This window comes from Papio anubis, chromosome 9, assembly GCF_008728515.1.
Source record: "Papio anubis isolate 15944 chromosome 9, Panubis1.0, whole genome shotgun sequence".
Taxonomy (NCBI): domain Eukaryota; kingdom Metazoa; phylum Chordata; class Mammalia; order Primates; family Cercopithecidae; genus Papio; species Papio anubis.
The window spans coordinates 118,259,361-118,284,660 of NC_044984.1; the positions used below are offsets into that span (position 1 = coordinate 118,259,361).

Consider the following 25,300-nt stretch of genomic DNA (forward strand, 5'->3'; position numbering starts at 1 on the left):
AGCTCAAGCGATCCTCCCACCTCAGCTTCCCAAAGTGCTGGGATTGCAGGTGTGAGCCACCGCACTCAGCCCTGGAGTTTTAATTTGAAGTGTAAGTCTGATGATATTCACTCAGTCTGAAATCACACCAGATTCAGCTCTTTTTCCACAGTCCAAAACCTTTCCTTTTATAAACTAAAAAAAAATTAAAAATTAAAAATACAGAAATATACAAAGACTAGTATATTAAACAGAGAGGCATTGGAGGATAGTGGTTTCGCACATGGACTGTAGAACCAGATGGCTGGGGTTCAAATCTTTGCTCTATTCTGAGTTTCTGTGTGACCTTCGGCAAGGTACTTGATCTCTCTGGACATCAGTTTCCTCATCTGTGAACGGACATAACCCCAGTAGTTACCTGTTTCGGTGGAGCTGCTATAAAGATGGAATGAGTCACTATTTATAAAGCACTTTGAACAGCGCCTGCTTTGCAATGTTGGCTAAACAACCCTCTCCACTACCCAGAATTGGCACATGTTACCATTTAGTCATATTTGATTTGTCTCTTTTTTTTGTAAAGTTGTACAAATTTGCAGTACTCTTTGTTCCCTTCCCCATTCATACTTCCTTTACTTTCTTTTTTTTTTTTTTTTGAGATGGAGTCTCACTTGTGTCACCCAGGCTGGAGTGCAGTGGCGTGATCTCAGCTCACTGCAACTTCCACCTCCCGGGTTCACGCCATTCTCCTGCCTCAGCCTCCCGAGTAGCTGGGACTACAGGCGCCAGCCACTGTCATGAATTTGTTATGATTCCTTCCAGACCATAATTTCATACTTTTTAAATAAATGTATATGTATCCATGAACCATTTCTGGAATGGCAGCAAACAACAGAGAAAACTGTCCCTTGTGATGGAGAACAGAGGCTGAGCAGACATGATCTTTGGCCTGCTAATCAAAGCTCTTTATCTAGCGTCAGCCCGGGCAGGGGCTCTGAGCCTCGGCACTGCTGGCATTTGGGGCTGGATGACTCTTTGCCGTGGGTGCTGTCCTGTACATTACAGGATATTATGTAGCATCCCTGACCGCAAACTACTAGATGCCAGTAGCACCCCCTCCCTAGTTATGACAACCAGAAACATCTCCAGACATTGCCAATGTCCCCTGGTGGCAAAATCATCCCCGGTTGAGAGTCAGTATTGCAGGGTAATTCCTCCATTCCAAATTAGCAGAGCACGTAGGAACAAGTGCTTTCTTCCATACTTTCCCTTTAATTAATGCTGACTTCCTTCTTAAAGTAAAATTCATATTTTTAACTGCATGTTTTTCCTTTCTCAAAGGGGAGGCTTATACAGTATTCTGTTTCTTTTTCTTTTCTTTTTTTTTTTTGAGATGGGGCCTTGCTTTGTTGCCCAGCCTGGAGTCAGTGGTGTGATCACAGCTCATTGCAGCCTCTACCTCCTGGGCTCAAGCAGTCCTCCTGCCTCAGCCTCCTAAAGTGGTGGGATTACAGGCATGAGCTATTGTGCCTGGCCTTCTGCTTCCACTTTTGTAAACAAGTCTTTTACTGTTACAGAAAAATACAGTATCAGGAATACTTCATTTACTGTTTGCCTCTTTTGGAGACCTCTGATTTTATTTTTTAAAGTCTGTTTGTTGCCTTCCTCTCCTCTCTGATTTGCGAGTGCCTTGTATTATATGGTGGGCCCTAAAGGACCCATTGTCCTAAATGTTATTCTGATTAATAACAATGATAATAGTCAGCAAATGCCACGTGTTTAACAGTGTGCTGGCATTCGACTCACATTGTTTCATTTGATTCTCCCAAGCCCACCTTGGTAAATGCCATGATTATGTTTATTCCAGGCAGAGAGAGGAGGAGCAACTCACCCATAGTTGCTCAACTGGATAGTGGGGAAGCTGGGATTCCACCACAGGCCTCTGTTCCCCAGCCTGGGGTGTTAATCACCCTTCCGCCTCCTCCACGTTCCACTGGCTCCTATGTCCAGATATCTCCCCATTCCAGCAGGGTTAGGGACAGAGTCTGTCTTCTTTTTTTTCTATTTTCAATCCTCCACAGATCTTTGCACAGTGCAGAGTAAATGAAAGTCCCCAGTAAGTGTCTTTCGGATGACCACACAGGTGGGTGAGCGACATCCATCTTGCCTGTGATCTCGGCTCAATGGTTGCCATTGCTTGCATCGTGGCAGCTCTGCTGGATGAAGCACTGCTGGCTGGTCTTTGATTCCAGAACTCAGTGCAGGTCTTACAGGGCCGCCTCTCCCTGTTTTGCAGATGTACGACAACATAGCATCGCTGCGGTTTAACGACGGCGATAGTGGAGAAAAACTGGTGTCCGCGATGATTTCAGCAGAAGGAGAAGTCATGGAGCTTCGGAAGATCGTGCGGGCCGAAGGGCGCGTGGAGGACTGGATGACGGCAGTTTTGAATGAAATGAGAAGAACTAATAGACTAATTACCAAAGAGGCTATTTTTAGATACTGTGAAGACAGAAGCAGGCAAGTCTGTGAATGTGAACGTGCATTGCTCTATCCTATTCATAGTCGTAATGGATTAATTTTAAGGGCTTGGAGTAGATTGACTGACATTCCAAATGAGGTTTTATTATTTTGCAATAGGTAATTAGTGGACAGATAGATGTCTTTATTTTTATTTTTTTGAGACAGGGTCTTGCTCTGTCACCCAGGCTGGAGTGAAGTGGCACAATGGCTCACTGCAGCCTTGACCTCCCGGGTTCAAGAGATCCTCCCACCTCAGCCTTCAGTGTAGCTGGGACTACCAGGCATGGGAATTACCACACCTGGCTAATTTTGTACTTTTTTGTAGAGAGGGAGTCTCACTGTGTTGCCCAGGCTGGTCTCAAACTCCTGGGCTCAAGTGATCCTCCCACCTTGGCCTCCCGAAGTGCTGGGATTACAGGTGTGAGCCACTGCACCCGGGCAAGCTAGTAGTCTTTAGTATATGTGCTGCCAAAGCGAGCTCAAGATAGCAGTCTTCAAATGATCACACCAAGCAGTACTCTGAAAGTGTGCCCCCTGCGACTGTTAGAAATGCTGACTCTTGGGTCTTAGCCTGCACCTGTGCATCAGAACTCTGGGGGTGGGGCCTGAGGAGTTGTGTTTTTGCAAGCTCCCAGGGGATTCCCAGCACCCTTAGCATGTGACCCGCTGACTTAGTGAACCACCAGAAACGAGGTGTTTAGTAGGATTATGTGTATGTAACGTTTCTAAAATATTTACTGAATTTCTACTGCATAGAAAGATTTTTGTGGCTAAAGAGGCTTCAGGATATCATGCTGAGCCCTGCCTGCTCCTAGCAGCTGAGTGCAGTTCAACTGGAAATACAGAAAGCCTCTTTGGCTAACTTGTTCTGTTAGATTGAGACAGGATCCCCCTTAAAGTTGGAGTGTATTTGGCAGGGCCTTGATGCAGACATAAAATCTTCCTTGTCATTATGAGAACACCATCCTCTTGATTTTGTACACTGCCTTTTTGATTTTGCAAAATGCAAACATCTACTTAAAAAATTATCAGAGAACAGCATAATATTTATTTGACTATGATCCTGCTGTTTCTGAGGTACTGAGACATATAAAAAATTTGTTTGCATCTTTATGTAGATATGTTCAGTGGTATGCTAGTAAACTGAATGTCTGGGAAAATTTTTTTTAAAGCTTTGATTTAAAGTATTTGCCAGTTTCCATGGTGCAAATATTCCTGTCATGGCTGATTTCAAAGCTCAGTGAAATAACAGTAAGTGGTTTAACAACCAGCTTGCAGAATTCCTGAGTATTTGACAGTTAGTCTTGCGAGTTGATAGGAGGTGGCCCTAGCATTCATTTAACCAATAGTTCTTCAACCCCTGCTCTGGGCTATTCACTATGCTAGATGCTATTTCAAAACCAAACCAGACAGAAGTCTCTGCCTTCTGTATGTATTAATCGCTGAATGTTTTAAAGTCTCTTTCATGCTCCAAAATACTATGACTTTTACGTCAGCATCAGTTGATTTTATTTGCATGATAGCTACCACTTTGCTAGGGCATTGCTACGTTTGGCAGTTCTTAGTTGGTGGAAAAGAGTAAGGGAATTCAGCCTGATGGACTGAAAAAGATATTTTTCTCATCCCAATGCGCCTTTGAGCACATGAACTTGTTGCTTCCAACAGGGAGAATAGTTGACATGAGCATGTTGATTTATTTGAGCTGATACGTGTGGCAACACTGAGAAGTTAAGGCCAGCTGTATCTAGTCCCAGGAAACACCAGTGTCCTGGGATTTCTTAGCTTTGCCCTGGTCATTTAATCTTCTCTGATCCTGCGGCCTCAGCTGCCACCTCTCCCTGTTTCTGATTCTAGGTTTGTCACGTTCTTTGCAAGGCCAGTCTTTGCTTGTCATTTCAGTGTCATCCTCTGGGCGTTCGTAATCTTTGTTGTCTCTCTCCTGATGTGTAGGGATCATGCATATAAGTAATCTTTAGGTTTTAGCTGCACCGCAGAATTTTAAAATAAGACAACAAAGGTCAATGTTCTTTTTATTGCTTTTCCTATTTATTTATTTATTTATTTATTTATTTATTTATTGAGACAGAGTCGCGCTCTGTCACCCAGCCTGGAGTGCAATAGCGCGATCTCAGCTTACTGTAACCTCCGCCTCCCAGGTTCAAGCGATTCTTCTGCCTCAGACTCCCGAATAGTTGGGATTACAGGCGCCCACCACCACACCTGGCTAACTTTTGTATTTTTAGTACAGTCCAGGTTTTGCCATGTTGGTCAGGCTGGTCTTGAACTTGCGACCTCAGGTGATCCGCCAGTCTCGGCCTCCCAAAGTGCTGGGATTACAGGTGTGAGCCACCGCGCCCGGCCTCATACTCTTTTAAATTTATTTTGCCATTAACTGTAGGTCATTAAGATAATAACTATAGTAACCCGAAGTCACTTTTCCAGTATTGGCATTGTATTAGTCTGTTTTCACACTGCTATACAGAAATACCCAAGACTGGGTAATTTATAAAGAAAAAGGTTTAATTGACTCACAGTTACGCATGACTGGGGAGGCCTCAGGAAACTTACAGTTACGGCAGAAGGCAAAGGCAAAGCAAGTACCTTTTTCACGTGGTGGCAAGAAAGAGAGAGAAGGAGGAACTAACAACCGCTTATAAAACCATCAGATCTCATGAGAACTCACTCTGTATTGTGAGAACAGCATGGGGGAAACCGCCCCCATGATCCAATCACCTCCCACCAGGTCCCTCCCTCAACACCTGGGAGTTATGGGGATTACAATTGGAGTTGAGACTTGGGTGGGGACGCGGAGCCCAACCATATTAGGCATTTACAGCTCTGAGTCCATTATTTCTTAAGTGCAGTTTGGAAAAAAGCTTTGCCTAAATGTGTTTCAAGGCAATCACAAGCTATGTAAGTTAGTGCCTTGGTAGAGGAAATCCAAACATATGAAAAGAGGAGACTCAGCAGGATCTGTACATTACGGGAGGATGAGGTGTTTCGTTTCACCTTTCAGACTGGCAAAAATTCAAAAGCATGATACAGCCTGGCCTGCAAACCTGGGCAGTGTGGTCAGAGACTATGAAATTCTTTGTTGGAATTTTAATTTTCTTTCTTGAGGCAGGGTCTTACTCTGTTGCCCTGGCCACAGTACAGTGATGTGAGCTCGGCTCACTGAAGCCCTGAGCTCCTGGGTTCAAGCAATCCTCCCACCTCAGCCTCCTGAATAGCGGGGACTACAGGCATGTGCCACCACATCTGGCTAATTTTTGTATTTTTGGTAGAGACAAGGTTTCACTGTGTTGCCCAGGCTGGTCTCAAACTCCTGAGCTCAAGCAATCTGCCGCAGCTGGGCCTCCCATAATGCTGGGATTACAGGTATGAGCTACCATGCCCAGCCTGGAATGTTTTTTTACTTCTTACAATAAACTCCAAATACTAAGTAAGTTTGAAAACCTTAATCAAATATTTTATTTTATTTTATTTTATTTTATTTTATTTTATTTTATTTTATTTTATTTGTTAGAGACAGGGCCTTGCTCTGTCACTCAGGTTGGAGTACAGTACACAATTGTAGTTCGCTGCAGCCTCCAACTCCTGGGCTCCAGTGGCCCTGGAGTAGCTGGGACTACAGGTGTGCGCCATCATGCCTGGGTAGTTTTTAATTTATTTTTTGTAGAGACAGGGTTTTGCTATGTTGCCCAGGCTGGTCTTGAACACCTGGCTTCAAGTGATCCTTCGCCTAGGCTTGCCAAAGTGTTGGGATTATAGGCGTGAGCCACCACGACTGGCCCAAAACATTGAAAAAGTGATCTGGCAACTTTCTTTTCCTTTTCTTTTCTTTTCTTTCTTTTTTTTTTTGAGATGGAGTCTTGCTGTGTCACCAGGCTGGAGTGCAGTGGTGTGGTCTTGGCTCACTGCAACCTCTGCCTCCTAGGTTCAAGCGATTCTCCTGCCTCAGCCTCCCAAGTAGCTGGGATTACAGGCACATGCCACCATGCCTAATTTTCGTATTTTTTTTTTAAGTAGAGATGGGGTTTCACTATGTTGGCCAGGCTGGTCTTGAACTGGTGATCCGCCTGCCTTGGCCTCCCAAAGTGCTGGGATTACAGGCGTGAGCCACCACACCCGGCCATGATCTGGCATCTTTCTATGCAGTCAGGTACCTGCAACATTTTTTGTGGCAAGAGGCACCCTCGGCCTGGAATTTTACTACCTAGTCAGAGATAGGTAACATCTTACTCCTACCTAAGTCTTACTCCTCTGACTTAGGTAAACAAATGCAGGCACTTGCTTACCTGAAGCCTTTACTTTGCCCTTCCTGTTCCAGATCAAAGAAATAAATTCCTGAAGGGACTGTTTTGGGTACCAGTCCCCAGATTGATCAGAGCCTCTTACACGTGTGCGTTCTCTGCAGAGTCGACTGGATGCTCCTGTACCAGGGCATGGTGGTGCTGGCCGCCAGCCAGGTGTGGTGGACCTGGGAGGTGGAAGACGTCTTCCACAAAGTGCAAAAAGGGGAGAAGCAGGCCATGAAGAACTACGGCAGGAAAATGCACCGACAGATCGATGAGTTGGTAACGCGCATCACCATGCCCCTGAGCAAAAACGACAGGAAAAAATACAACACCGTTCTCATCATTGACGTGCACGCCAGAGACATAGTTGATTCTTTCATAAGAGGCAGGTGAGCATTTTCCGGGGGCACTGGCATTTCAAAAGGGACCCTTCGTGGTCCTCTGGTCTGTCTCAATGGTTTCCACTTCCTCCTCCACCTTTCTTGCGGTCCAGCATCCTGGAGGCCCGAGAGTTTGAATGGGAAAGTCAGTTGCGGTTTTATTGGGACCGGGAGCCAGATGAGCTGAACATCCGCCAGTGCACGGGAACCTTTGGCTACGGATACGAGTACATGGGTCTGAACGGCAGGCTGGTCATCACGCCCCTCACCGACCGGATTTACCTGACGCTCACCCAGGTGACTGTCGGCCTGGCGCTTGTGGTTACCACTTACCTTGGGGTGGGGCACTTTCTCTAAGCTTGAGGCATGATGACTGCAGTGATTGAAATAGCAGGGGAGATCGTTGCTTTGAAATCTGGAAAAGCTTTTCCATTCGGGATGTGACCCAATTGTCAGCATTTGGGATTGGGATGTAAGTGTGGCCATGCTTAGCCACTGCTACACTGGCCCCTAGGTAATGGTGTGTCAGGCTGTATCAGTAGAGGCCAATGGGAAAATGCAGAAATGCCAAAGATGGTGACTGTTAGGGCAGGTGTGATGTGGTTTTGCACGTCTTGTGACAGCTTTTATTCCAGAATATATCTGTTCTAGTGAACAGCCTTGGATGGTAGAGATAGCGTCTCCCTCCAGGACAGAAGGTAAACTTGTTTGCTGTACAGGAAATGAAGGTAACATCCATCCAGGCAGAGTTTGGGCAGGTTGGCGAGCAACCCCCAAGACTGTTTGTCAGATGCTTGCTAGTTTTCTTTTTTTCTTTTTATAAATTAGAGATGAGGTCTCGATATGTTGCCCAGGCTTGCCTTGAACTCCTGGCCTCAGGTGATCCTCCCACCTTGGCCTCCCGAGTAGCTAGGACTATAGCACGCACCGCTGCACCTGGCTAGATTGGTGGTCTCTTAGGCTCACATTTTCTCAGCTGAGACTCATACCCGCTGTGGGTGTGGCATGCACCTGGGCCCGTCTCCTCATCACCCCATGGGATTTGGGGGGACAGGGATAAAGGGAATGAGTGAGAACAGGAAGCCCATGCTGCCTCCTGTGCTGTGAGTGATAAAGTCCTTTGTTTTTGAGAAAAAGAGTGTCATCTTATCTGTATTGGTTAGGGTTCTCCAGAGAAATAGTACCAGCAGGACATAGCTAGCTGTTTGTCTGTCTATCTATCTGTCTATCTGTCTGTCTGTCTGTCTCTCTGTCTGTCTATTGATCTGTGTCTGTCTATCTATCTATCTATCTATCTATCTATCTATCTATCTATCTATATCTATGTATCTATCTTATCCATCCATCCATCCATCCATCTATGTATCTATCCATCCACCCATGTATCTATCTATCCATCCATTCTATCTATCTATCTATGTATCTATCTATCTATCTATCTATCTATCTATCTATCTACTCTCTGTCTGTCTCTACCCATCCATCATTCCTATCTATCATCTATTTTATCTATCCATCCATCCATCCATCCATCCATATATCTATCTATCCATCCATCCTGTCTGTCTGTCTGTCTATCTATCTATCTATCTATCTATCTTCTCTCTCTGTCTCTACCCATCCATCATCCCTATCTATCGTCTATTTTATCTATCTATCATCTATTATTTCTATCTATCTGTCTATCTATCTATCTATCTATCTATCTATCTATCTATCTATCTATCTATCTATCTTCTCTCTCTGTCTCTACCCATCCATCATCCCTATCTATCGTCTATTTTATCTATCATCTATTATTTCTTTCTTTCTATCTATCTATCTATCTATCTATCTATCTATCTATCTATCTATCATCTCTCTCTCTGTCTCTACCCATCCATCATCCCTATCTATCATCTATTTTATCTATCATCTATTCTATCTATCTATCTATCTATCTATCTATCTATCTATCTATCTATCCATCCATCCATCCATCCATCTATCTGGATATTTAGGAAGAGATTTATTATGAGGCATTGACTCATGTGATGACAGGGTCTGATTACTCTCACAATCTGCCATCTGCAAGCTGGAGAACCAGGAAAGCCAGTAGCGTTTGAAGTTCTACCAGTGAGAGAGCCCATAGTGTAGATTCCTGTCTGGGTCTGAAGGCCTGAGAACCCGAAGTGCCAAGGGTAGAAGCCCAGTGCCCTGGTTCAAGCAGTCAGGCAGCACCAATGTAACCTCCCTCCATCCTTCTGTTCTGTTCGGTCTTCAACAGATTAGATGAGGCCCACCCACTTTGGGGAGGGTCATCTGCTTTCCTCTTCCTGAAACACACTCATGGGCACTCCCAGAAATAATGTTTAGCCAGCTACCTGGGCATCTTGTGGCCCAGTCAAGTTGACACATGAAAGCAACCACCACATTTTTTCTCTATTCTGCACCTGTAGTCACAGTGATGAATTTGGAAATGACACCCACTTCCTTCTGTGCACCAGAAAACATATGTTTTGCATTTGGCTTATAACAGGCACTGTCCATGTATCTGGGTGGGGCCCCTGCTGGCCCAGCAGGTACCGGCAAAACCGAGACCACCAAGGACCTGGCGAAAGCCTTGGGTTTGCTCTGCGTTGTCACCAACTGTGGCGAAGGCATGGATTACAAGGTAAGGCCTTGCTGTCACCTTTGGTACTGGCTCATTAGGTAGAGAACTTAAAGCAGGACATGGCATTTCACCTCCTAGTCTTCTGTGAAGTGACATGACATCAGCGGGAAGAAGCTAGGAGGAAACCTTCCGCCACCACAGCCCCAGAACCCAAGTGTGTCTGCTTGACGATCCTGCTTCGCTAGCAGGAAGTAGAGCAAGAGTCCCGGATTCACTAGCCTAGGAAGGTCAGGTAGATGATGTACGTGAGTAAAGCGGCCAGCAGACAATAGAGAGTGGTGGGATCTGTGGCTAACTGCAGAGCAAAACTCCATCTGAAGAGGGCGCCACTGTCCAACTCTGGTTCATAATCACCATTTGGGAAAGTGGACCCAGCATTGCTACATTTTCCAACATTTCAAGAGAAGAGAAGACAAATGGAGTTTTACACAAAAATCTGGATTTGTAAAATCCCAAGTAGGAGCCAGTCCATGAGGGGCCTTGGAAGTCCTGCCAGAAAAATCCACTAGTCAGGTGGCTGGTCGCCTGCTTCTCTGCCAATCGGCGATCTCATGGTTTGCTTTAATTTAGAAAATATATCCATAAATGCATTGTTTGCAGTTTTAAAGATGAAAATTGTCCTTGTCCTGACATGTCTTTCTTCCTAGGCCGTGGGGAAGATTTTCTCTGGCCTGGCCCAGTGCGGGGCTTGGGGCTGCTTTGATGAGTTTAATCGAATCGATGCTTCTGTGCTCTCCGTGATCTCCTCTCAGATTCAGACGATCCGAAACGCTCTGATCCATCAGTTAACCACATTCCAGGTGAGACGTGCGAAGCCCCCGGGACCATGTCCCCAGGATGGAAGCTTGCCATACTACCTCTGAAACACCAGATGGTGGGCCGTTGTCACTCTAGACCAGGCTTCCTGTAGAAGATCTGTTGGCTTTTCCAATTGAGATGATTGGGTTTCCAAAATTATCATCATTGATGATAGAAGGTTTGTAACAATCCAAGGACTTCACACTGACTCCAGACATAGAACTAATAGTTATGAATGGGGGTGGGGCAGAGTTCTCAAATAAGTGATGTGCAGGGCCCCCTAGAAGGGAAAAAATATTCTTGGCGACTTCCCAAGTTTGAGAAAACCTGACTTAGAAAGTGAATGTTCCATGCAATCACATTGTCACAGTGAATAAGAAATTTTGTCTTCATAGCTTGTAAAGTTATGGCGTCATAATAAGCAGGATTTGCAAGGTTATCAAAGTGAGATGGCAAAATTTTAAAACAATTGTTGAGAATTCATCAATTTCTCTCTGCTGAAGAATATGTTTGCAGACTTGAGTTTGAGAAGTCTGTGTTAAATTATACCAGATTAAGCTGGATCCAAATTTGGAGAAACATGATCTTATTATGTAGTCTAGGAGGCCCAGAAGGGGGTTCTCTGAAAACACAGGACCAGCATGGGTGGGTCATTTCCCTGCACCAGGGCCTTCTGGGTCCCTTGCTGTCCTTCTGCTTCTGTCCTCCCCCCTCCATGCCCTGCACACTTGTCACTAAGCCACTTGCTGCACAGTCAAACCCTGCCCTGTGACACCATGTCCATCCCCAGCTGAGTGGAATTGTCCCTCTTCCCTTTACTGGAAAACTCCTATACATCCTTCAGAGCCCCATTGGGAGGTCCAGGATGAAAATTCAGCTTGAGCTGGTGGCCCTGGCATCCCACCTGCCTCCTCCTCAGGTCTTGGTGGGGCTCACTGTTAAGAGAGTGTGTCAACTGGAGACTGTTCAATATTTTCAGGATTCCAGTAAGAGGTCTGGATAGGTTTCCTTTTGATGAGTTCTTTTGAGGGATTTTTGGGGCTGAGCTGACTGCTCCCGAGAGAGGGAATTAACGATGTAGGTTTCCAGAAGCTGTGTTTCTCAGAGCCAGGAGGCAGCAGCTGTCTGCTCTTCCCCAGGGCCCATCTGGGCCTCTTGTGGGATACCGAGGAGGGGTGGGGATGGTCTCAGGGCGCACCTGTGAGTCGAGGCAGTGGCCTTGTTTTGGGGGAGGCTGGCTGTCTTCCAGGCTGCCCTCTTGTTGGTGATGCAGACTGTGCCTCCTAAAAATAAAAATTTCTGTCTTCTGCCTGGCTGGCGGACAATCAAAAAAAATAAAACCGAAAACTTCACCGAGAGACAACCAGACTCAACCTTCAGCTAAAGAGGCTAAGAATATAGGGATTTCCGTGGTTCGTTGGTACCTGGGGCAACCAGAGGAATGAAGACTGGTTTCTTGAAGGGTTTGAGGTGGGATTCTTTAGGGAGGAGTGACCGCATGAAGTCCAGGCACCCGCAGAGGGTGCAAAGCCAGGTAGAGGAATGGAAGCAGGTGCTCTGTGACGTGGTGGGCTGGGCGCTCCCAACCTGGCCTGTCTCCCTTAATCGCCACAGCCGTGCCATGAGGTAGGTTGCATTTCTGTTGTGCAGAAAAATAAACTGAGACTCAGAGAGGTTAAGTGATCTGTTGAGGGTCAACGGCTTCTTGTATCAGCCCCAGGTGTGCTTCGTCAACTTGGGCCCCTCTCCAAGGTAGTGCCCCTGGGTTCAGGTCCAAGTTTGGGGTTCCACTGAGACCTGCCCTCCCCAAGGTCTTCGGCGAGGGGGGCCCTGAACTGAACACTGGGGAGGGGAAAGGAGGCTAGTGGTGTCATCCGCCTCCTACCATGAAAATGAATCCCCACGCGGCTCACTGCAGGCTCCTTTCCAGGGGCGGGCCGGCCGGGCCTCCTAACTTCTTTCTTTCTTCCTTCTTGCTCTCCAGTTTGAAGGGCAGGAGATTTCCTTGGACTCCCGCATGGGCATCTTCATCACCATGAACCCCGGCTACGCGGGCCGCACGGAGCTGCCCGAGTCAGTGAAGGCGCTGTTCAGGCCTGTGGTCGTGATCGTGCCCGACCTGCAGCAGATCTGTGAGATCATGCTCTTCTCCGAGGGCTTCCTGGGGGCCAAGGTGGGGCCTCGGCAGTGCCAGTCCACGCAGTACAGACTTCACCCGGGTCTGCTTCCAGACTGGGGACCTAGGACGTGTTAGTTCCATGCGGCTCTTCCAGACTGGAGATGTAGGACACCTTAGCTCTGTGTGGCTCTTCCAGACTGGGGACCTAGGATGCATTAGCTCCGTGTGGCTCTTCCAGACTGGGGACCTAGGACGTGTTAACTCCATGTGGCTCTTCCAGACTGGAGATGTAGGACACCTTAGCTCCGTGTGGCTCTTCCAGCCTGGGGACCTAGGACGTGTTAGCTCCGTGTGGCTCTTCCAGACTGGGGACCTAGGACGCGTTAGCTCCGTGTGGCTCTTCCAGACTGGGACCTTGGACACCTTAGCTCCGTGTGGCTCTTCCAGCCTGGGGACCTAGGACGTGTTAGCTCCGTGTGGCTCTTCCAGACTGGGGACCTAGGACGCGTTAGCTCCGTGTGGCTCTTCCAGCCTGGGGACCTAGGACGTGTTAGCTCCGTGTGGCTCTTCCAGACTGGGGACCTAGGACACGTTAGCTTCATGTGGCTCTTCCAGACTGGAGATGTAGGACACCTTAGCTCCGTGTGGCTCTTCTAGACTGGGGACCTAGGACGTGTTAGCTCCGTGTGGCTCTTCCACACTGGGGACCTAGGACGCGTTAGCTCCATGTGGCTCTTCCAGACTGGGACCTAGGACGCGTTAGCTCCATGTGGCTCTTCCAGACTGGGGATTTCGGACGCGTTAGCTCTGTGTGGCTCTTCCAGACTGGGGACCTTGGATGCCTTAGCTCCATGTGGCTCTTCCAGCCTGGGGACCTAGGATGTGTTAGCTCCATGTGGCTCTTCCAGAAGGGGCCTAGGACACATTAGCTCCTTGTGGCTCTTCCAGACAGGACCTAGGATGTGTTAGCTCTGTGTGGCTCTTTGATTTTTGTTTTGTTTTCTGCTCTGTCTCTCTCCCCCACCTCTTTTAAATTATAACTTTTAATTATGGAATAATTTAAGATGCACAAGAGGTTGCAACAATAGTAGCACGGAATTTCCGGGTGCCCCTTTCCCCATGAGAATATCTCACATATCCACAGCCCATTGTGCAAACCAGGAAGCTGGTGTTGGCACAAGTGCCATTAACTCAGGTATAGACGTTATGTGGATTTCACCAGGTTTCACATTCTCTCTCTGGCGTGTGCGTGTAGTTAGTTCTATGATGTTTTATCACATGTGGACGGGAGTGGCCGTCACCACATCAGGATACAGAACTATTCCATCACCACAACCACAAAGAAGAGAGACAGGGTCTTACTCTGTCACCCAGGCTGGAGTGCAATGGCGGGATCACAGCTCACTGCAGTCTCAAACTCCTGGGCTCAAATGATCTTCCTGCCTCAGCCTCCTGAGTATTTGGGACCACAGGCAGATGCCATCATGCCTGGCTAATCTTGCTTATTTTTTGTAGAGACAGGGTCTCTACAGCCCAGGCTGGTCTTGAACTTCTGGGCTCAAGTAATCCTCCCACCTCAGCCTCCCGAGTAGCTGGGACTACAGGTGTGTGCCACTGCACCCAGCCTCTTGTTACTGCTTACTAGACACACTCTCCCCCAAACCCTAACTCTGGCAACCCCTGATCTGTTCTTCAGCCAGTATAATTTTGTCACTTTGAGGCTGCTCTGTACCTGGAGACATGCAGTATGGAACCCTTTGAGGCGGGCTTCTTTACTCAGCACAATGCCTTTGAGAATATGTGGTTCAAAAACAACTTTATAGATAATGTTTATCCTCTTTTAAGCTATCTATAACATGTACGTATGTAAGATCTTTCCAGAAGCTCTGGAAAAGTTACAAAATAGAGAATACTTTTAACATAGAGGGTTGTCACATTGCGTTTCTGCAATATGTCTTTTATTGAAAGCACTGGGTGCCTATTACTGCGTCAGGATTTTGAGGTGGCATGACGAGATCTCTTGCTCCTAGTTTTTATGACTAAAATTGCCACACTTGCCTTAGGGACCTGTGGGTTTTGAACGCTTGCTGTAGATGAGGTGGCTGACTTGTCCTCAAAGACATTTACAGCCTTTTTGTTTTTTGCTTTTTGTTTTTTTTGAGACAGAATCTTGCTCTGTCACCCAGGTTGGAGTGCAATGGTGTGATCTCAGCTCACTGCAACCTCTGCCTCTTGGGTTCAAGCGATTCTCCTGCCTCAGCCTCCCAAGTAGCTGGGATTACAGGCATATGCCACCACGTCTCGTTAATTTTTATATTTTTAGCAGAGACAGGGTTTCACCATGCTGGCCAGGCTGGTCTTGAACTCTTGACCTCAGGTGATCCACCCGCCTTGGCCTCCCAAAGTGCTGGGATTACAGGCATAAGTGACCATGCTTGGCCCAGTTATAGCCTTAATAATAGGTTTAGGTCAAAGTAAAGCAGCAGTGTATTTCTGGAGTGTGATTCCTACAAATGATTCTGTTCTTTAAATTAAGATGGTGAAGATATTGGTAACACAGATGTTCCTTCACATTAATTCCCAATTTGCCATATTTAAAAATGAAGGACCTACCCTGGTATTTCTGAAAGTTAGAGACAGAATTTGCTTATTTGTGGAGCGGCTGCACTGGAACACCTGCCCCTGTTTTCTTGCATTTGTAGAATGATCCTATGTTGCTTTTGAATCATTTTATCTTTTTTTTTGTATTATTATCTTCTTTCCAAAAGACTCTAGCAAAAAAGATGACAGTTCTGTATAAGCTGGCCCGGGAGCAGCTGTCCAAGCAGTATCACTATGATTTTGGACTCAGAGCCCTGAAATCGGTGCTGGTCATGGCTGGTGAGCTGAAGAGAGGCTCCTCTGACCTTAGGGAGGTAGGGGCCACGTGCTGGAACATTCTCTGGTTTCAGCTGGTTCATGTGCATTTACTATGTGCTTTCAGGGAGGTGATGGGCACAGTATGGTATCATCTGAAATGTTTAAGTCCTAGCAGCCGCTTCCCCCAGCGGTCTGGCCTTACTTTGGCCTCTTACCTGTTAGATCGTTTGCTTTGTAATTACACTTAGTACCTTAAGGTTGAGTGCAACATCCTCACTCCAATACCAACATTTATGATGCTTCCATAGTAATAATCAATCTGTAGTCTCAGGATGGGTGGGGCGGAACGGTGGGGACTAACAAAATTCTCATGAAAGCATGAATGTGAGTTGTTATTTTTTCTTTGCAACAAAACAGGGGAACGATTGTGGTTGTTTTTACATGGACTTTGAAGAAAAAGTTCAGTCAATGCTGTTCTGTGGGCAATAGGCTCACCTGTTTCTCTAGTGACTGTACTCATAATGTTACACACACACGCACACACACGCACACACACGCACATACACATTTGGGTAGTAAAAGAAAACAAAACAGCCGTGAGTGCAGTGATAGAAGCCTGTTCGTGTCCATAGGAGGACAGGCTACCACAAATCACTTCATTCTTTTGGGGTTTTCACACATTTGGGTTTTTTTTTTTGGAGGGGTCGAAGGAAGAGATATTTATGCTCTTACAAAAAAGGAAGCTGTAAAATGTAAAACACTATAAAGTCAGATGAAGCTGCATTCGTCATTGTTACTTCTTTTTCTTAGGAGAAATAAGTTATATGGAAACTTCTTTCATTTTCTCCCCTGCTCATCTATGTCCAAAGTTGAAGGGCGATCATACTATTGGGTGGGTCATATCTTCTGAACTGAAAAACCACCGATGCCACTTTCAGTCTTAGCAACAGGGAAAACAGTCCCAAGTGCTATCTAAGGCTCTACAGAAAAGAGTGAAGCGAATTGCAGCAGTCTCTCCTCTTAGGGAGGTGAATATGGTCCCATCACTGCAGTCACAGCTGGCTTGTTTTATTTTACTGCCTTACACTGAACCCAAGCATGCATTCATAGGCTTAACTGCTGCACAATCTGGTACTTCCTTAGAAGAATGAAAACATATTGCAAATGCCAAATATCCAAGGACTTCTGAGAAAGAGGTAAAAAACAGCCTTCTTTTCTAGGAGGAAAATCCCTCTTCTCATCCAACAAGGTGGAGTTACACATGTAAAACTGTTTGTACAGAGACTGTGATGGTTTCTTCACATAGGAAATTAACTTTGCTATATTGTCTTTGGGCTTCTTTATCACGTCAAAAGTTTGCAAACTTGGACCTTTGTTCTTATTCAGTAAATCTATGTCACAGGATGAGTCAGGATTTAGCGTCTTTTGCTTCAAATTAGAACCACATATTTGGAATTGCTGCAGTTCTCAACTGCGCTTATCATGATAGTGGCAGAAACTGGAGGACATTAAAAAGTCCCTGAAATCAGCTATACTTGCCCTTTATTTAGTCTTGTTTGGAATAAAAGGTAAAGAATTTGCAAATACCACCACCTAAGCACCTGTTTCAAATGAAACATCAGCCTTCAGCTTGCAACATGATGTCTTTACAATTAAGCAAATAGCAGAAGCCCCACGTCAGTTCTTCCTTCTGGAGAAGGCAGGGGAACTGCAATCCCCAGGGCTCCTGTGTTGAATCTGAGAGGTAGAACAAAAAGAAAAGTGGCCTTTTCCATTCCACATCCTGGAGGTAATGTGTAGAGAAGAGATACCCACATTTCCAGATAGTGAATACTGAAAAAGAAGCAGGACTACCTGCCCTAGGAGACAACATAGAGATGCTTGCCAGGTCCTGAGTTCAAAATTTTGTTTTTGAGATTTATATAAAAGCACCTAAGACTGGGTGCAGTGGCTCATGCCTGTAATCCTAGCACTTTGGGAGGCTGAGGTGGGAGGATTGCTTGAGGCCAGAAGTTTGAGACCAGCCTAGGCAACATGACAAAATCCCATTTCTTTCAAAACAAATCCCCAAAACCAAAAAATTTAGCTGGGTGTGGTGGCACGCTTCTATAGTCCCAGCTACTTAGGAGGCTGAAGTGGGAGGATTGCTTGAACCTGGGAGGTGGAGGCTGCAATGAGCCGAGATGGCACTATTACACTCCAGCCTGGGTGACAGAGTGAGACCCTGTCTCAAAACAAACAAACAAACAAAACAAATATATATATATATGCACACCTAAAGGTCAAGGCAAATGTTCTTCCTGTGATAAGGAACCTTTGCCTTAACGTAGATGACCATGCCCCTCTGTAAGGTGGGGAGGAGGAAGGTTCTGCTTCTTCCCTCTGGCCGAAATCTGTTTTATTCTCCTCGCACGGCCCACCAGGACACTCGGCCTCCCAGGAGCAGGCCCACCCCGGCCCCTAGGCTGGATCGCAGCGTGGTGCCTCACTCCTCTGCCTCTGCTGCTTTTTAATATTTTATTTAATTTTTATGTTTATATACAATTTTATATTTTATATTTCACTTTTATATATTTTATGTTACATTTTTATTTTCATATGAAATTTTGAAAAATGCATATTTAAGTTTATATGATTTATATGATCATTATTAAATATGAAATATGAAATTTTATATATTTTATATTACATATATTTTGTATGTATTTACACTATATAATATACATATTAACATTTTATATAAATTTTATAAATTTATATAATTTATAAACAATACAAATATAATTTATGTAATTTATTAATTTATATAAATGATATATATACATTTTATAAAATTTCATTTATATAAAATTATAATATGTGTATATCATTTATATATAATTTATGTTTCATTTTAAATTTTATATTTCATATGTATGTGTATATATGTGTGTGTGTGTGTGTATGTATATATATATTTTTTTCAAGACAGAGTTTCACTCTTGTCACCCAGGCTGGAGTGCAATGGTGAAATCTCAGCTCACTGTAACCTCCGCCTCCTGGGTTCAGGTGATTCTCCTGCCTCAGCCTCCCGAATAGCTGGGATTACAGGCACCTGCCACCACACCCAGCTAATCTTTGTATTTTTACTACAGACATGGTGAAACCATCAGCCAGGTTGATTTCCAACTCCTGACCTCAGCCGGGATTATAGGCATGAGCCAATGCATCCGGCCATATATGTGTATATTATATAATATGAAGTACATATTATATGAAATATATGAAATATACATATTTTATATTTTATGTTTAATCTCATATAAACTTTATATAATTTATATTTACATATTTTAATATAAAAATTAAAATTATGTAATTTCTGTATATATGTATTATATATTTATATATATACAGGACTTATATAATTTTAAATTATATAAATTTCTGTAATTTAAAATTATATAATTTTAAATTAAATGTGTATTAATTTTTTTTAAAGTATAAAATGTTTATGTAAAAATTATATTTTATATTTCATAAGAGTGTTTCCACCGGGTTGGAAACACAGTCCAAAGCACTGGGTTCCTTTGGAAATCTCTTGGAAATGTGTTTCATTTCCTGCAGGACGTGGTGCTGATGAGGGCCCTGCGAGACATGAACCTGCCCAAGTTTGTGTTTGAAGATGTTCCTCTTTTCCTCGGTTTGATTTCGGATCTGTTTCCTGGGCTGGACTGCCCTCGCGTCCGCTACCCTGACTTCAATGATGCGGTAGAGCAGGTCCTGGAAGAGAACGGCTACGGGGTCCTACCCGTCCAGGTAAAGCCGGGAAAATGAGCTCACTGTGGCTGTGCATCCTTTCCATTGGCTTTTTGTTTTTGCAGTTCTTTAAAAATATATGTATAGTAAAATACACAAAAGTTTCACCATCTTAACCATTTTTCCCCATTTTTAAATCGTGGTAAAATACACATAACAATATTTACCCTCTTACCTACTTTTAAATGTAGAGTTTGTTAGGCCCGGCGCAGTGGCTCGCGCCTGTAATCCCAGCACTTCGGGAGGCTGACCAACATGGAGAAACCCCATCTCTACTAAAAATACAAAAATTAGCTGGGTGTGGTGGCGCTCGCCTGTAGTCTCAGCTTTTTGGGAGGCTGAGGCAAGAGAATTGCTTGAACACGGGAGGTGGAGCTTGCAATGAGCCAAGATCATGCCGCTGCACTCCCGCCTGGTGACAGAGCGAGACTCTATCTCAAAAAATAAAAAAAAAAAAGAAAAAATGTAGAGTTTGGTAGCACTAAGTACATTCACATTGCTGTGCAACCATCACCATTATCTATCTCCAGAACGTTTTCATATTGCAAAACTAAAACCCTGTACCCGTTATCTACTTACCTTCTCCCCTCGCTCCAGCCACTGGCAACCTCTGCTCGACTTCCTGTCTCTACAGATTTGACTACTCTAGGTACCTCTTGTAGGTGGAATCATATAATTTTTGTCCTTTTGTGTCTGGCTTATTTCACTAACAGTGTTTTCAACATTTATCCATGTTGTGGCATGTGTCAGAATTTCTTCCTTTTTAAGGCTAAATTTTATATATGTAGTTTGTTTCACACAATGTGATCAGATGACCCGAATATTTTGTTTTGAGGCATCAACCATCAGAGGTTCTTTCCTCACCTCACCTTTTTTTTTCTCCTGAGTCACACTTAGAAAAAAATTGAATTAGATATTGCTGGGGTAGGATTTGGATCCTCTGAAGAGCCTGTAAGTTGTATATGTTGTCATTAAGCCAAATACGTATTGATTGGCAGAGTCCTGCTGAGAATGTAAATGCCCAGAGCCTCCAGGCCTGGGGGGTTGCCTCGGGTCGGGCAGCTTCAGGGTGTCAGGCTACCCCGGAGGCCTCAGGCAGTGGGCACCGGGTACCGGCCGTGGATGAGAGCTTTCTGTGCCTTTCCTGACCCTGATTTTCTCTGTAGTTGGTTGTTAAAAGCATGTGTTTTCTGGAAGGAATGTAAAATGGTGCAGCCACTTTAGAAAACAGCCTGGCAGTTCCTCAACAGGTTAAACCGAGAGTTACCATAAGACCTGGCAATTTCACTACTGGGATCTACCCAAGAGTGAGGATAAACATCTGCTCAGAATTGTTCACGAATGTCTGGAGCAGCATTATTTATAATAGCCAAAAAGTGGTAGCAACCCAACATCCATCAATTGATGGATCAACTGCTGAAACAGAATGTGGTCTGTCCATGCCATGGGATATCTTTTGGCCATAGAAAGGAATGCAGCGCTGACGCATGCTGCAACATGGATGAGCTTTGAAAACACGCTAAGCGAAAGAAGCCAGATGTGAGAGATCACACATTCTAGAATCCCATTTCCATGAAATGCCCAGAATACGCAAATCCATAGAGATAGAAAGTAGATGAGTGGTTGCCAGGGGCTGGGGGAAAGGGGATGGGAGAGATGGGTGCAGGGTTTTTTGCGGAGAGGGGTGATAAAAATGTTCTAAAATTGCTCGTGGGGATGGTTGCACAAGTCTCTGAATATACTGGAAACCATTGACTTATACCCTTTCAAAGGTAAATTGTAGGCATGTGTGTTGTATCTCAATAAAACTGTTTCAGGAAAAGATCATGTTTTAGCCCAACTGCCATTGTTTGTCCCGCAGGTGGATAAAGTGGTTCAAATGTTCGAGACCATGTTAACCCGCCACACGACGATGGTGGTGGGACCCACCAGAGGGGGCAAGTCCGTCGTCATTAACACTCTGTGTCAGGCCCAGACCAAGTGAGTATGACCTCCATGGGGAGGGCCTGACTGCCAGGGGGCTCACGGTGTATGTTTGGTGGCAGTATTACCAAGTCCCACTTTGCTCTCTGATTTCCTGGGAGGGTAAATTTGTAATACACACCCCTTTTGACTCAGGGTGTTTTTACTGACTTTATTGCAGACTCAGTTAAGATATTTTAGAATGCAAAATAGCAACCCGCTTGTGCATCAGATGGTGAATAGGTTCATTTGTGAAATGAGAGTTTCACAAACTATCTTATAAGGATATTGTGAAAATGAACGTGAAGTCATAGTTTTTTGGTGTCTAAATTGCTTCCTTAAAGTAATTCAGGATTCACCTTATGCAGCGCTGCTGTGGTTTCGCAGTGGCCAGAAAAAGAATGTCACCTCCCCGGGTGCCTTATAATCTCTAGCCCTTCAGGGGCAATTCTTCATGCAGGAAACAGTGATCATACACTCCCACATTGAAGATCATAAAGGAGCCAGGCATGGTGGCTCATGCCTGATTTAATCCCAGCACTTTGGGAGGCCAGGGTGAGAGGATCGCCTAGTCCAGGATTTTGAGAACAGCCTGGGCAACATAATGAGACTCCGTCTCCACATTACAAAAAAATTAGCTGTGTGTGGTGACGTGCACCTGTAGTACAGCTACTCAGGAGGCTAAGGAGGGAGGATTGCTTGAGTTCAAGAGTTTGAGTCTGCAGTGGGCTAGGATTGTGCCACTGCACACCAGCCTGGGCAACAGAGTGAGACCTTCTCTCTAAAAAAAAAAAAAAAAAAAAAAGAGAGAGAGAGAGTATATCATAACAGCCTGCAGTGAATTGAAAGCCTTCTACTGAAAGTGGATTCCTGACTCCTCGCTTCTCTCCTAAGCAATAACTAGATTCCAGAAAGACCTCCGTGGATGCTGACAGTCTGGCAAAAATCTAAATCAAGCCAATAATTTTTGTGACTTAATAGGCAGTCTATAAAATCTAAAGAGTAAGCGTATGTCATTTGTTCCCATTGTTTCTTCATATGTTTCATGTGAGAAAACCAGCTGGCAGTGGTTTACTGACCCTAAGTGGGCTGTACTGCGGCCATCTGCATTTCATTCTTTAATTCATTCATTGTTAAATAGTTTATAGAACTATCACACACGTATGTATGTCTAAGGTAGCATGTACATTATTATGACTTACTGATTTGTTGGTTGTGAACTGTGGAGTGTGTGATGTTTAGTTCTCTTTGGCTGAATTAATCCTATAGTTAGGGCTGCGGGGATTTACAGGCACTATGGTGAGAAGTGCCCTGTCTGCTTGATCCATGAAGTCAACATAGAGCCGATGTTGTCCTGCAGGTAAGAAGGATCGAACATTTGTAGTTCAAAGCTTTGTTATTATCCTGGATGACTGAGTACGGTCTCCTATACGCCCTTAATTCTGAGATATTTACTTAAATGCCATATATATGAATATGGAATATGCATAGATATGAAATATACATGAAAGTTAGCTTCTCGGCGCCCTCCAGAGGCGAAGCTGTGCTTCTAGTTCAGACCTCATTTGTGCTGTGGCCACATTTTTGGTGAAATGTGGTTGCTTTATGTTTAGAAGAAAGCACTAACAGTGAAGGGAAGCCCAGTGAAGAGTTTGCATGGGTTGCATTTTAAATTTTGGCTTGAATTCAAAACATCTAATTCCTCACAGAGGGAACCCAGACTGTTTTCCTCATGCATTTAGTTTGCTTGAACCATGGCTAAAGCCTCTCTTGATTTAGGCTTGGGCTGATGACAAAGTTGTACATCCTGAACCCCAAAGCCGTGAGTGTCATAGAACTCTATGGCATCCTGGACCCAACCACCCGAGACTGGACCGATGGGGTGTTGTCAAACATCTTCAGGGAAATCAACAGGCCAACGGATAAGAAGGAGCGAAAGTGAGTATCTTTGTAGGTAGGAAAGAGCCTGAGTTAGTTAATGTTAATTAGCTCAACATTAAAAACGGTGGCAGGACTATACATTGTAGCTTCATGCTTGGATTTCAGCAGACTTGGAGTTCAATCCTGGAGGCTGTGCTTCGGAAGTGAGCAGTCCAGTCTTAGTGCTTTTTACGTGTGACCTCAGTCTTCTTAGTGATGCAATGTGCTAGGTACCGGGATTGTTCCCAGCTTACCACAGAGGAAACTGAAGCCTAGAAAAGATCAGAAACGTGCCCCAAGGCCAGGGATTTGACCCTGATCTGTGTGACTCTAAGTCCTCAAACACAGCTGCCGTCAAGCTGCCTGGTCACCATGTTCTATGGCAAGGTAAGTCAAAGAAAGGTAGCAAAGTGCCATGAAAAATGCAGGAATGCCCTCCCGAGCCACGGTTTTCCATCTGTAGACATGGTTGATGGTGCCCTGATGACATCACCACGTGCCATGGCAAAGGCTAAGTGAGGCCAAGTACAGAAATGCTCTGAAGGTGTGTAAGATAATAAATGCTCTGAGGGTGTGTAAGGTGAAAAGCTTTTAGTTGGTCCTATAATATCTCTTTGTAAACGCAGGAATGGTTCCGATTTTATGTTCTAATCAAATCCCATTAATAATAAATAAAATCCTTAAATAACAAGAGTCCAAAGTCCCGGCTCATGGCTTTAAAAACAGCTTCTTAGCACTTTTCCCCTGATTCTGGATGAACCCACGATCCCACACTGAGTTCCATCATCTTGTTTTTGGCATTCTTTAATTTTGAGCAGTTCCTCAGGATTCTTTATCTTTTATGACCTTCTTGTTCTGGAGGATTCCAGGCCAACTGTTTTAGAGAATGATCTCAGTTTGGGTTTGTCAGTTGCTTCTTCATAATTAGATTCAGGCTATGGCTCTTTGACAGGAAGGCTGCAGGAACGATGCTGTGTCCTTCGCATCTCATCAGAGGCACGTGGTGTTGGTTGCCCTATTATGGGTGGTGTTAATCTTGATTATTGGGTTAAGGTGCCATTTTCCTCTTCGCAGTTGATATGCAAATGTAGGGAGATATCTTATGACTAAGTAAATATCTCATTTCTTATCCAACCTTCACCCATTCACCCAATGGTTTGAGCATCTGTTGATGGTTGCTTGAATCTAGTTGTCATCGTTGTCATCATCATCATCCTCCTCCTCCTCTTTCTTCTTCTTTCTTCTTCCTTCTCCTCCTCCTTCCTCCTCCTTCCTCCTCCTCCTCCTTCTCCTCCTTCCTTCTCCTTCCTTCTTCCTCCTCCTCCTCCTTCTTCTTCCTCCCTCCTTCTTCTTCCTTCCTTCCTTCCCTCCACCACCCTCCTCCCTCTCCTTCTTCTTCTTCTTCTTCTTCTTCTTCTTCTTCTTCTTCTTCTCCTTCTCCCCTTCTCCTTCTCCTTCTCCTTCTCCTTCTTCTTCTCCTCCTTCTCCTCCTTCTCCTCCTTCTCCTTCTCCCTCTTCGGGGTCATGCTCTGTTGCCCAGGCTAAGTGCAGTGACATGATTACTGCTCACTGCTGACCTCCTAGGAGAAAAGCTCCCAGGCTCAAGCAATCCTCCCACCTCAGCCTTCCAAGTGACTGGGACTACAGGTGCATGTCACCATGCCTATTTTTGCTTTTTTTGTAGAGACAGAGTCTCCCTGTACTGCCCAGGCTTGTCTTGAACTCCTGGGCTCAAGGGATTCTCCTGCCTCAGTCTCCTACAGTGCTGAGATTACAGGGGTTAGCCACCACGCCTGGCCTTTGAGTCCTCTTATAATGAATATAAACGGAGATTTTCTATAGGGACAACTGGTGAAATTTGCATGTGGATTTTATATTAGATAATAGTATTGTATCAATATTAAATTTCCTGAGTTTGATAATTCTGCTGTGGTTGTGTAAGAGAAGGTGCTTATTCTTAGGAAATACTTGCTTAAGTATTTAAGGGAAGGAGACATTTTATCTGCAATTGACT

At 44.7% G+C, this 25,300-nt stretch overlaps 1 protein-coding gene across 4 annotated transcripts in view; it reads left to right on the plus strand.

Annotated features, from left to right (window-relative positions):
• DNAH10 (dynein axonemal heavy chain 10) overlaps positions 1-25,300 on the plus strand; it is a 175,747-nt gene that overhangs the window by 78,071 nt on the left and 72,376 nt on the right. For all 4 annotated transcript variants that reach the window (XM_031650880.1, XM_031650881.1, XM_031650879.1 and 1 more), the window contains exons 30-39: positions 2,273-2,496; positions 6,917-7,186; positions 7,291-7,474; positions 9,696-9,830; positions 10,478-10,630; positions 12,613-12,801; positions 15,516-15,662; positions 19,213-19,404; positions 21,266-21,384; positions 23,146-23,304. In XM_031650880.1, the coding sequence (XP_031506740.1) occupies positions 2,273-2,496; positions 6,917-7,186; positions 7,291-7,474; positions 9,696-9,830; positions 10,478-10,630; positions 12,613-12,801; positions 15,516-15,662; positions 19,213-19,404; positions 21,266-21,384; positions 23,146-23,304 (1,772 nt within the window). The remainder of the gene's footprint in view (positions 1-2,272; positions 2,497-6,916; positions 7,187-7,290; positions 7,475-9,695; positions 9,831-10,477; positions 10,631-12,612; positions 12,802-15,515; positions 15,663-19,212; positions 19,405-21,265; positions 21,385-23,145; positions 23,305-25,300) is intronic.